Source organism: Gadus macrocephalus, chromosome 10 (assembly GCF_031168955.1).
Source record: "Gadus macrocephalus chromosome 10, ASM3116895v1".
In the NCBI taxonomy this organism is placed as follows: domain Eukaryota; kingdom Metazoa; phylum Chordata; class Actinopteri; order Gadiformes; family Gadidae; genus Gadus; species Gadus macrocephalus.
In genome coordinates, this window is record NC_082391.1 from 18,831,847 (window position 1) to 18,845,532 (window position 13,686).

General features: G+C 46.5%; 2 protein-coding genes across 2 annotated transcripts; one reads left to right on the top strand and one right to left on the bottom strand.

Moving 5' to 3' along the window:
• Positions 1–300: 300 nt before the first annotated feature.
• LOC132466412 (charged multivesicular body protein 1b) lies at positions 301–5,404 on the bottom strand. Its single transcript, XM_060063659.1, has 8 exons — positions 5,112–5,404; positions 4,731–4,828; positions 4,447–4,593; positions 3,297–3,365; positions 2,380–2,487; positions 1,935–1,978; positions 1,724–1,796; positions 301–1,176 (listed from the first exon to the last, which is right to left on the bottom strand). The coding sequence occupies exons 1-8, from the start codon at positions 5,125–5,127 to the stop codon at positions 1,132–1,134; spliced, it is 600 nt and encodes a 199-aa protein (XP_059919642.1). The 5' UTR covers positions 5,128–5,404; the 3' UTR covers positions 301–1,131.
• Positions 5,405–5,939: 535 nt separating this feature from the next.
• Positions 5,940–13,430, top strand: LOC132466428 (terminal nucleotidyltransferase 5C-like). Its single transcript, XM_060063679.1, has 4 exons — positions 5,940–6,698; positions 8,875–9,189; positions 9,446–9,733; positions 12,155–13,430. The coding sequence occupies exons 2-4, from the start codon at positions 8,884–8,886 to the stop codon at positions 12,809–12,811; spliced, it is 1,251 nt and encodes a 416-aa protein (XP_059919662.1). The 5' UTR covers positions 5,940–6,698; positions 8,875–8,883; the 3' UTR covers positions 12,812–13,430.
• Positions 13,431–13,686: the final 256 nt, after the last annotated feature.

The window sequence follows — 13,686 nt, forward strand, 5'->3', positions numbered from 1 at the left end:
TGTGTGTGTGTGTGTGTGTGTGTGTGTGTGTGTGTGTGTGTGTGTGTAATAAGGCTCTGGCATGCGAGCGGCAGAGGGCCGCTTCCTCTACAGGTGACACCTCTGACCTCTGACCCCTCATCTGTTCCCTGTTGGAGGGGAGCATGCGGGCTGGGGGGGGGGGGGGATGGGGGGGGGGATGGAAAAAGAGACGGGGAGAAGAATGAGAGAGAGGCTATTCAGAGGTGGATGGATTGACTTCAAAAAGTAAGACTGATAATTGTGACATCGATGGACATGAGAAGTCAGAGAATCAGTCGATCGCATTAGAAATGTTTTAATAATATATGTACAGTAAGTACAGCATATTAAAGCTGGAGATTAACTTAATTAAATAGATAAATAAATAAGGAACCGGGTAGCATCTTCATACCAGTGCTTGTAATAAATTAAATTCAGTAAGGGTTAATCATAGCACAACAGACCACAGCACACACTTCCAACGCACAAAGAGCTCAATTGCAAAGACAAAGTGGAAATAATGAGTCCAGTGAATCCTTACAAGGACCGAATCAGTGGTCATACCAGGGGATTACATGATAACCCAAATATGACCCCAAAACTCCTGCAACATTCACATTCAGTCATGCATAGAACAATGTTTGTATTGCAAATAAGCACGTCTTTAATTGCAAACCGTTTAGGAAAATATCAAAATATAGGGTTTTTAACAATTCGAAATGTAACGCTGTATTTTTTAACAGTATTTCTTGTAAACAGTTAAGAGTCCCATGGGATCACTCAAAATGAGGAAAAAAGAGGTTGTCCCTTTAAATACTATACATGGTTATTCATGAGCAGTGTTCATAATGATGCGTGGGCATATCACATACAAAACAAAAGGACAGCGATGCAAGGAGGTAGGCGGTTTCGGACAATAACCATCTGAGCTGTTTTTCCCTGTATAACCCAATCTGCACCTGTCTCCAGGACTGCAGAGCCCTGATCAGAAAAAGAAGAAGAAATGTAACAAAAATAAAAAGACAGAAGAAGAAGATCCAATGATGGAAGAAACATCACTGCCTGCGATTTATTTGTATCTTCATCTCCTCCTCCTCCTCCTCCACCTCCTCTCTTGCCCTCTCCAGTGCGCTACACCTGGTCACGGAGCTTGGCCAGCCGCTGAGAAAGCTCATCCTTGTGAAGCACAACACAATAACACCACAGGCCAGGTCAGGTCAGGGAGCAGAAAACACCAAAAGACTGCGATGATCTTGACAGCTCAGTAAATCTACGGTCAGGCTACCACTAGAGAACTTTAATAGACCTCATCCTAGACCGATTTTGACCCGAGTCTCGGAGGCAAGATGCAGCATGGCCTCAATATCTATCATTTTTCATGTCATGGTGACCTCTTTTTATGGTCGATGGCCATGTGTGAGTGTCAATGGCAAAGATCTTCTCGGTTGGATTTCTCTTTCTTTTGCGTGAGATACACTTCCCACGTTCCTGTACGGCGGGTGTTATCACAGTAGCAGTATGGCACTGGGCTGAATCAAGGTATCAGTATGATAAGGTGCTATTTATCCTCTCTTTTCCTTTGAAGCACCGCCATTTGACAGCCTTTTTCTCACAAATACGATTGCAATGGCAATGACGATGACAGCATGTAGCTAAAGTGTTCGTGGATAAGTGGCATTGCAAAAAGAGTTAGCAATTGATACAAACCACTTGTGGACATTACCTGTTCAGATGATGCCACCGTTGATGCCACCGAACCGGTTTGGCTTTGAGGAAGCTCCATGTTCAGATCCAGTCTGAGGGAAAGAAAATCACAAGACGGCATTCACCATGAACTAATCCGTAGAGGTATGTCATACTTTAAGATTGGATATTCCTTTGGCAAGTACTATGCTCAATCAAGGCCTCTCAGTGGTGTTTGTCTTAGTACTCACCCTGCTTCATCCGCCATTTTATGCATCAGTGTGTCCACCTCGTTCTACACACGCACACACACACACACACACACACACACACACACACACACACACACACACACACACACACACACACACACACACACACACACAAACGAACACACACACACCATGTCAAGTAATAATCAGAAATGGTAAAAGAATTGCACAATGCGTAATTAACCATTTACAAAGCTACAAAATTATAATGTTCTCCAGTTCTTACTTTACATGCCATGTATAAAAGTTAACACAATAGAGTAAGTCTCTTTTGCACTTTGATACATTCATAAATAAACAAACACAAGATGAAACCATTTGCTACGAGAAAAAAAGAGGTTAAATCAGCATCGGGGTGACGTTAATGACTATGGAGGAAGGGCTGCTGGTTTGAGGGGAACAGAGGCCTGGCACTGGGCCCTACCTGGGGTGTGGTCAGGGTGGTGGTGTTACCCATTGTCTCCTCCATGTGTGCCGTCTGCACGTCCATGGTCTCAAACTGGCCCTCAAACTTGTCCATTAGACCAGAGATCTGGTAGGGAAGAGAGGCCAGATCTCTGGTGAGGATCAAGCCATTTAAGTAAAGGGGATGTCCTAGCATTGTGACGCCCTTAGGCCATTCACACACAACCTCCCGATCGTCTCCGGAGAATCGGGTCCGGAGATGATCCGGAGTTGCCCTTTCAAACATGCAACACACAGCCGGATATAAGCCGCATCAGACCTGTTCACACATATCGGAGATACTCTGGATACTTAAAGCGAGGGTGTATATGCATTATCAGCAGAGAGTGATTAGTAGAAGGCATAACACAGGCAAAAAGAGAAAAGATCAAAACAGCTATAAACACCTGCCCACTTGCTTATTATGAATTATCCGGATCTCCGATTCTCCAGACTTTGCACTAGGGGCCTATCCGGTTAAACTCTGGGTCAACTAAGACATCTGCATTCACACATACAACCGGGTATAATCCGGAGAATGTCCTATTAAGTGCATTTGTAAAATAACTATTAGGGACTTGAGGCCTTTGTAATAACTGTTTAAATCAATAATAATAAAAATAACATTTATAAAAAGAAATAGATAAAAATACAACTATGAACTGGGACTGATGCTCACAAGGACAATTTCTTACTCATCCCACGTTCCCTCCAAAGTGCAATTCTAGCCATCAAAAATTGGCGTCAAAAGATACAACCGTTAAAACTTAAAAAATAGAGTAAACTCATGTAGTTTACAATTAAAGATTTTACATCAAAGATGGACTTAAATACTGTACTATGTACATGACATGTGTGTATTTGTGCGACGGAATACATGTGTGGTAGATCCCCTACCTTCTCCAGGTTCATGCTCTTCAGCGTAGCGTCCATAGACTTCACCACCCCCGTCATAGACTTGGTGACCTGGACAAACCAAAATAACTTATTTGAGCTTGTTTGTTGTTGTGTCACAATTGGTCCATTTTTGTGGTCACCATTTTGTAGTGTTTCCGAAATTTTATTGCACAAATCTAGTGGACGACTATTCCACACTGCCTTTATTCTATAGTACCATAATGCACCATTAAATAATTTTCCAACTGATGCACACTTACTTACGCACCATATCCCAAGATGCATTGTAGTTTTCCTTGTCATCGGATTGATCCAAATAAGATGTTCTGCACATAAAGGGTCTTTATCTAATTGAGCTGTCACAGTGTGACATCTAACAAATGTCAGTTTGTTTATTCGACCTGCACATGTATGCTGATAGATTTACAGCCCATAATTAGTGTCAGAATTCCCACCTGTCCCCTAAACAGTGTACTATATAGGGGTTCCTAAATATGAGGGCTCAGATTACCCAATAGGGAACGGCCTATGTTTCCAGAATGTAATTGAGGAGGTACATGTACTGTGAACGTACTGAAACAGAACTTATTGCTCTTTCCTTATGTGGCCACAAGGGGGCCCCTTTGCCCTGTTGATTACAAGTCCTCCTCTGAAGTACATTCGAGGGAAGGCTGAGTCAACCAACCTCAAGTAATTGTGGTGCCTGAAAACTGAACGCAAACACAAACCAATACATATGCATCCTGTTTGAGAGGCCCATCATACATACATTTCACTCCTAGTTCTATATTTTGGTCTTATGATGAAGGTGAATGATAGATTGACAGTATGATTGTTGAGTTTAAAATGTATATTCAGGGGCATGCCCAAGAGTATTTTGGAACTAGTCGCTACCAGCGTTTTGCTTTGTTTTTAAATAGACATATACTTACTAACTTAATTACTAAATACATCTAATATAAATTTAAAACGATTACTCGTACTCCATAGGCCAAAACATTCCCAAAGCAACATCAGATAAAAACATTATTGATTAATTATCTCAGCATTTTTTTTATTGCTGGTACTCACTTTAAATATTATCTTTGCAATGCATTGTTATACAGAGAATGCAAATGGTTGCAATGCCATCTGTTTACCAGAGACTCACCTGGTTCACGGTGACAGCCGTCTGGACTCTGGACGCCACAGCATCTACACGGGCACTCATCCTCAAGAAGTTAATGGACTGATTCTTCTGCCGGATGGCGTTCTCTGCATGGATTCTCGCCACCTCCATATTGCCCTTCTGAATAGCCTGAGGGATAAAAGAGAAATAAGACACAACACAATCAGGTTGAATAGACCCATCACAGCCCAACAACCAGCCATAAGTGGGCCTTTATTGCGACGAGTATCTTCAGACATGCGATAACAAACATGGTCCTTATGTACCTTCTTTACTTTGGCCTTCTCTGCTTTTTCCTCCTTGTCGCATCTCTTGGAGTTGCGCTGTAGCTCCTTGGCAGCAAACTTTAGGTTGAACAAATGCTCTGTTTCGAGGGTCAAGGATGTAAATAGTTTATGATTGCGATGAAAGGATACTGCTACACACAGATAGTCCACAGCAAAGCAATTATGGCTGTCATCGTGGAGCAGTTTTATGTTCGACTTAATGGGTGCAAAGCGACAGATGGGTTGGACTAGCATAATTATTATCCTACAGATACATAATCATATGAGCTGGCTTAACTCTGACTTGTCAATAAATGTAGCTATGCTAACAATAGCGAAGACTATTATTTGGGTTATCTACGCTGGAAATATAAAGGATACTCTCCATGTTGGACATTTCCAAGTTCTCTTCTCGGGACCAAAAGCCTGTCGACACTTAAGCCGGAAAGAGAAACAACAACGTCTAGCTATAAAACAGTCTAGCCTTCCTCGGGCGTTTCGCTGTGCCAGGTTTGTTTTGATTCTTCACGGACTCTTTTTGCAGACGCTCCCTGGTGGAGACTTCCGTTTGCATCACAACGACGTCACAACAATGCAGTCACGATTCCACGGTGTCGTGCACGCTTCTCCGTACGTCACCAGCATCCCATCACCACCCCGTCTGAGAACTCAATGCACGTCCAATTCCAAAGGGAGACAAGTCGCTGACTAAAAATAGTCCGTTCGCTTCGTATCAGTGGGATGGGGTCCAGCAGGGCTAGTGACGTCACGTGTGTTTTTGTAATTGATCATATCAGAAGGTCGCGCGGCGGCGGCGTCGGAGTTGTGTCGTCCTATTATAAATTGTTCTTGTCGTCACAGGTGGAAAACCATTGTCTGTGAATAAACGATGCGTAAATGCGTAACACTGTATTTTTTATTGGTACTCTCAAAATAGGTCGAATTTAGCATTCACCCGTTATACAGCGAATGCAAAGTCCTTTAGTCATTCACCCGTTAGTAACAGGACATATTATGTCAGAGTATCTACAAAATGTGTGAGAATAAATGAAATGGTAAGGTATGTTACAGACATTTGATAAAGTGAATATGCATCGGTCTGAGTAAGGGGGGGGGGGGGGGGGGGGGGGGGGGGGGTTTATAGCTCTGCCTCTGTTCACGGTAGCATCGTAGATGACTCATGCGCTGATATTATGAATGGACACGCTATGTGCGCGTGCATACGTGCGTGCGCACGCTCGTGTGTGTGTGTGTGTGTGTGTGTGTGTGTGTGTGTGTGTGTGTGTGTGTGTGTGTGTGTGTGTGTGTGTGTGTGTGTGTGTGTGTGTGTGTGTGTGTGTGTATGTGTGCGCGTGTGTGTGCGTGTGTGTGTGTGTTCGTGGGTTTGTGTTTGTATTGGTTTGAACTTTGCTTTTGGGTTCTATATAAGCCCTTATTTTCGGAAATTGTGCAATTGAAAAAAACATATGGGTAGCTAATTTGGCTGACGCCGGTGTATTGCGGGGCCATCCCTTAATGGCTCCTAAATCAGTCTGAAGTTCAGGGTGCAATTTGCAGCAAATTCGGACCGTCGTAGGCTATCTATATGTTAATTCGGTTAACCTTTAATGCGTATAATGTAGAGGCGCGCGGCTGCTCGACCACTCCTTAACGGGATGACGGAAGGTCGCTATGGAAACTGCGTTACGCCTAGAGCGGTCGAGAAGAAAACAGCAGAGCGAGACCCAAAAAAGATTCCTCATTTCAGCACCGCACCTCCTGGACAGCGCCCGCGCGCTCTGCCCGGCCGCGCCGAATGACACCGCCCGATATGTGCTGAATCGTGAGGGGACAGAAACCGCACAGATACTAAATCAGAACCCATAGTAGCAAGGATCCCCCGAGAGACGGCAAGACCCAAGCCGCCGACTTTTCTTACTTCGCGCGTGATTTCGAGAGGCACTTTCTCCCTTCTCTCACGATCAACAGGTAAGCCCCTGAATGAATACCATTGTCTGTTCACCCGGATGCGTATGGCTTTAGCCTACTACGTTTCATTCAATGACATATCATTGCATGTTTAGGTATAGTGTTTTAGTGCGTTAATAGGCTATATCAACATCTATGATCATTTACAGGCTATTCAGGACTAAAGTCTCACCGACAGCCTTATAATGACGTTTCCGCATTTTCTGTTTTTTTTCCGCTATGTGAAATTCCTCCGAGTTGTAATGTGTGTCAATGAATACGCTAGCCTTTGCTATTCTTTCGTCAACAACTTATAACTTGTGACTGATCAGATAAGTATACGACAGTATAGCATATAGGCCTTTGTGTACCAGTCACAATCGTGTGAATGTGGTGTACTTTATTGCAGTGCTCAATGTCATTTATTTATTGTAAAGCCTAAATGTTGGCGTTTGCATAACATTTTCAGTTCATTTGAACATTTGATATGATAGTAAATATATGGATTATGCCGTTTTACCTGATCTTGGGCTTGCTACATTGGCTCGATCGATGTTTTGAGGTTCGAATATGCGATGCGCGTGGATGAGTCACTGCGACTCCCAAGTTTGCAGAAGAGTGCCAAGGGAAGGGGGGGGGGGGGGGGGGGGGGTGAGCCACAAAGGAATCCTCACCGCGCATTATGCTCTCCCTCCAACAAAGTGACAAGATGTTCTGTGGTCTGATCTTTTACGCCTTTAATTTTCTATTAAATTGTTTTGCATCATTGTAATGCACATAGTTTATACCAGTTGTCAGATATTTTTTTCTAAAAATAGGGAATAAAGTAATTGCATATGCAAAATTACTTTGAGCTGGATGCTTCTATCAATTAAAACCAGCACAGCTCTACTGATTCCAACGATTCCTGGAAATTGCCTTATGATTTCTAAACACTAATGCAATACCACTTACGACTGATGATGTTGCAGACCTCAGTCGCCAAATGTGATTCATGAACTGCCACTCAATTTATGCTCATTAGTACCCCTGTTTACCACCCTTTTAGCAGTGAAACATAGCAATCAACAGCAGTCAACCATGTCACTAAGTGTAATTGATTAACCTCAACAATACAATGGGTGTTTAGGAACTCAAATTGGCACACTCAAAGGGCATAGACGTTTAGACGGCTTTTACGTATGAACATGGGATTCACATGCATGAATGATGCCCGACTGGCTGCCCTATAAGGAAGGATGCAGTTGAATTTGGAGGCTGTTTGCCTGGGGATTACACAAGGGAATGCGGACAATTGGTCAAATGGTAGTCGGTTAATCCCAGTTAGGTGTCTCATAGTGCAATAATGCGGCCTGGAAGACTCAGTTTGGCCAAACATGTTGTTTATGATCGATATCATCTGTTTTGCTGTTTACTCTCTTCTCCGGGATGTTACATAAATGCTTACATGTGCAACACACAAGTATGCTACTGCCGATGACTCACTCAATTTAACCCTTGCTCCTCGAGAGGACCCATCCAATCAACACCGACCCCCTCCTTCACATCAGGGTTTTTAACATTTCTATGGTTTGCATGGCTCCAAACGTATTGAGAAGAGCTCTGACTCAGCCAAAGGCACACTGCCACATGTCCCCTCTTGACCAGACTCAATAAAAGGGGGGGGGGGTTCTCAGTCAAGTGGAACAAAACTCCCACGTGAGCAACACACTGTAATTTGGCTGATTTAAAACGCAGTGCTTCCAATGTTATTCCACTCGGCTGCATTCAGTATGATCTAGTTACGCAGAGTGGCAGGATATTTATACAAGTGTTGTGCGCTCCAACTGTCAGCTTGTCAACACAGCAGTTACAGTATAGCGTGGGGGGGGGGGGGGGAATAGCTGTTGTCCAAGCTGTGAATCACAGAGAGCTCACTGCTGGGGGGCAATGAGTGTGTGGTAGCGTGTGTGTGTGTGTGTGTGTGTGTGTGTGTGTGTGTGTGTGTGTGTGTGTGTGTGTGTGTGTGTGTGTGTGTGTGTGTGTGTGTGTGTGTGTGTGTGTGTGTGTGTTTGTGTGTACACGCATGTATGTGCGGCCATCTGTAAATATGTGTTTGTTTAATCTCCTCCGTTTCTTAAGGCATATAAGGTTGCATTAAAACATGTTGCATTTGTCCAAATATGCAATAAGCCCCTCCTCCCGATTCTCCCTGCAGAACGCCATCATGAGTGAGAGGAGATCCAACCAGCGCTTCCACAGCCTCAACGCAGAGCAGGTGGAGGTCCTGGACCAGGTGCTCTCGGAGGTGGTTCCCATCCACGGCCGGGGGAACTTCCCCACGCTGGAGCTTCGTCCGCGGGACATCATCATGGCAGTGAGGGCCCGGCTGGAGAAGCAGGGCATCCTGGTGAAGGACGTGCGGCTGAACGGCTCCACGGCCAGCCACGTGCTGGTCCAGGACAATGGCACCAGCTACAAAGACCTGGACATCATCTTCGGTGTGGAGCTGCCCAAACAAGAGGACTTTCAGGTAGGATACACCTCCCGAGTTGAAGGGTAGAGAATCATATGTTTAGCTAGTTAAGACACTAAACAACAAACATCCTGGCTTCTTAAGTAGATGACGTCTTACTTTGATTTGTAGCATGTAACAGTAGAGGGTTCAATCATCGGAATTTAATTACAGGGGCTTTAGAAAATTCCTTCGAATAACACAAGCAATGAAAGGGAGAATCTTGTCGTTACATCTAGTTGTCATGTCCGGTTGACCTTTGAACCCTTTTCAGGTGATCAAGGAGTCCGTCCTGGGCTGCCTCCTGAACTGCCTTCCAGCCGGGGTAAATCGGGAGCGGATAAGCAGCGCCACCATGAAGGAGGCCTACGTCCAGAAGATGGTCAAGGTTTTCAACGAACACGACCGCTGGAGCCTCATCTCGCTCTCCAACAACAGTGGCAAAAACCTGGAGCTCAAGTTCGTGAGTGCTCTCAGGCGGCAGTTCGAGTTCAGCGTGGACTCCTTCCAGATCATCCTGGACCGTCTGCTGGAGTCCTACTTACAGCTGGAGGCCCAGCAGGTAGAGAACACTCTGGACTTGGAAAGTCACACGCCAAAGACTCAGAGCAAAGATTGTCCCTCACCGTCAAACAATGCAGTTGAAAATAGAGAGATTATGGTTTCCAGTAGCAAAGACGTGTCAGAAACTGCAGGAGGTCCGGACAAACAGCCAGAACACCGTGAACACATACAGCATTCACAAGAAACAGAACAGCTTCCCGAACTGCAAAAACAAGAAGAAGATCAAAAACCGACAGAACTTCAGGTACAAGAAACAAGCACCCAAGAACCAAGACAACTTTTTGAAGATGTGGAACATTCTAACAAGATTGAAAATGCAGAACAGATATCTGTCGGTGATTGTTTAGAAAATAAACATTCCGATCACACAGAGCTAATGAGCCAGACAGAACTCTTGCGACAGTGCTCATTTAAGATAGAACCCTTCGCAAGAACACAACTGTCTGACGATGATAGCAAACAAGTGGAGCAATCAGAACACAAAGAAATGTCTGACCCGATTGAAGTCTCAATGATTGATTCCTCCAATGATTTAGAACCTCTTGCTGAGCAGAATGAAGTTGGACAACCATTAGAGCCAGTTGAAGACTCAAAACCAGAGAAGACGGAGATTTTAGATATGGCCGAGGAGATGCACAATCAAGAACCCACGGATGAAATATTTGTTACACAATGTTCGAGTGAAGAACAGAAAATAAATACTGGTGACGAAACACACCAACTGTGCACTTCAGACACAAGCCAATTTATTGACATAGGTTGCGAGACACTCACACAGTTCGAGAATGATGGCAACACTTCAGAAGCAGAACAACAGATGCAAACGGAGCAAGAGAAGGACACAGAAACGTTAACCCGACAGGATTCAATCACAGAGGCCACAGGGGTGGGTCAAACATCAGCCATGGTATCTCTGTGTTCCTCCTCCTCCTCAACTGACACACTTTCTCCTGGTGCAGAGCCTACACTGGAGTCACACAGCGCGCTACTCACCGACAGCTCAGAGAGCACAGCTGAGGCAGTCGACCCAGTGAACCCAACAGAGACTCAGGATATCGTATCAACACAAGCCAGCCTACTTTCAGACAAAAATAACTCCTGTCTTCCCTCCAGCAAAGTCGCTATTAGACTTGCTCAGATGGTTGTCCTCAAACACTCTTCTCCTAAACCTCCAAGGAGAATGTGCAGAAAGGTGACAACCAGTCCTATTGCCAGTCTTATCTGTGGAACCGAAACTGTGATCCCAGCCACCGACATAGACGCAAACCTTAGCCTCAGCTCCCAACCGGAGACCACCTCAGATCCGGATGAAAGCAGAGATTCGAGTGCCAGTGCAGATATTATATCAACCACCACAGACAATATATCTGGTGAAATAAACACCCCTGCGCAATCAGAATTATCCAGCCTCACATCCCCAGACCTGAACCCGGAGACCCAAATCTCAGGCCCCGATCCATCTCCCGATCCAGACTCTGTCGGTGTCGACGTTGGGTTGATCTCTCCTTCACCTCGAGAGTCACCAGCTTCTCAGACCACTGAGGGTTTATCGCCAACACCCCCTCTGGAACTCAAAGAGACACTTCCTTTCGAAGGGGATTGCATTCAACAAAGTCAGGTAGAGTCTTCCCCCGATCTCTTAAGCCAATCGGAGCCTCCTGACTCCCAGGCCACTTTAGCGTCACGCGGTGAAAGATGTTGCACGCCTTCCCAGGACCCCGTGCTTACCTCAGTAGCAGACCTCCATGACGACGAGGGCAACACAGAAGGGCCAGATGAAACATTGGACCCGCTTCCTTCCATGGACCTGGTGTCTATCAGTCTTTCGCTGTCCGTCGGGGAACAGAGCGAGCCAGGTTCACCTCCTTCTTTCCACACCGCCTCGCCATCCGGCATGCATTGCCTTTCCCCACCTTGCCTCACCCCCACCTCCCCCGGCCTCACCCCTCCCCTGTGTCTGAGCCCCCCCCCCCACTGCCTGACCTCCCCGATGCTGAGCATCAGTCCCCCGTTCAGTTACAGCTCCACCCCGCTGAGCTTCAGCCCCACCTCCTCCGGCCTCAGCTCTCCCCCCTACCTCACCCCTCCCATGCTCAGCCTCAGCCCTCCCCCTCTCTGTCACAGTCCCCCGCTCCTCTGCCTCACCCCTCCAGGGGACACGGAGGCCCCCAGAGCTGAGTTACCGCCAGGCCTCGGGCCTTTTGTTCTGAACACAGAGGCACAGTCTTCCCCTCAGCCAGCCGTGCTCAGTACCCAGGATGAGAAGGGCGGTGAGGCCTTCTTGTCCCCACCTCTGGTCCCGGAGCCTGCCTTGCTCCCCGTCTCAGAGCCACAGGCTATCACTCAGCCCGGAGAGCCTGTGGACTCAGATCCTCCCACTGCCAATGATTCGTCTGGGCCTGTGCCCGTGCACCAAGAGCCCCCCGGAGGGGCAACTTCTGACCAGAGCAAGCCTCTCCAATTACCTGGCAAGGTCCCCGCTATTGAGGTGCTGGCGGAGAGCATGTACGGCGACTTTGAGGCCGCCATGGACCACCTGCGCTGCCGCCTGATCGCCACCAGGAACCCGGAGGAGATTCGCGGGGGCGGGCTGTTGAAGTACAGCAACCTCCTGGTCAGGGACTACCGGCCAGCCAGCGAGACCCAGATAAAGACGCTGGAACGCTACATGTGCTCACGGTTCTTTATAGATTTCCCCGACGTGCAGGAGCAGCAGCGGAAGATCCTGTCCTACCTGAAGAACCACTTCATCGGGGAGGAGAGGAGCAAGTACCAGTACCTGATGACGCTGCGGCGCGTGGTCGACGACAGCACCGTGTGTCTGATGGGCCACGAGCGGCGGCAGACCCTCAACATGATCACGGTGCTGGCCCTCAGAGTCCTGGGAGAGCAGAACATCATCCCCAACACGGACCACGTCACGTGCTTCTACCAGCCTGCCCCGTACATGGCCGAGCACAGCGCCCCCTACCTGGCCGAGGCCAGCTACTGCAGCTACTACATCCCACAGGGGGGATCCACTCTGCTGTACCAGCCTTACCCCTTACACTTACACACACAGAGCGGACTGGTTTGATGCACAACATCAGACGATTGCACACACACGCGCACACATGCATGTGTAAATGCTGGTACAGACCCACACACAGACACACACACACCAACATAATTAAACATCACAGGTGCGTACACAAACACAGACATCAAAATTGAAGGAAGCACACACACAAGTAAAACCACAACAGCCACAACAGAAATAAGGGGGAAGGTGCTTGCAGAAACACGACCAGCATCACCAAGGGATAAGTGTTCGCATTAGTCATAAAGCTGTATGATTGGAACTGAGTAGGTTTTTTCTGAACACAAACGTACCGCTCTGTGGAGTTTCCACATGATTAAATATAATTACCGTGGCGAAGCTTCTCAAAATTATAATTTTGGACACATAATACATGGACATGCACACACACACACAAACCCCCAGACACACACAAACACACACACATACACACACAAACACACACACACACACACACACACACACACACACACACACACACACACACACACACACACACACACACACACACACACACACACACACACACACACACACACACAAACACACACACACACACACACACACACACACACACACACACACACACACACACACACACACACACACACACACACTACATGCACACACAGACACACACACTGAAACAAACAAAAAACATCTGCATTAAAACATACATTGATGATCAAGCTGTTACTTTGACTAACCTTTGAGAGACAGTTCATCAACCAAGCCGACTGTGGTCGTACACAAACACACACACTGACACACACACTTCCAGGTACTTTCTCCCCTTCTCCATGTTCGTGTTATGTGTTATTAATGGGTTTGTTCAGAATGTGGACCTTGCCTGTGGTTAATATTGTGCATGG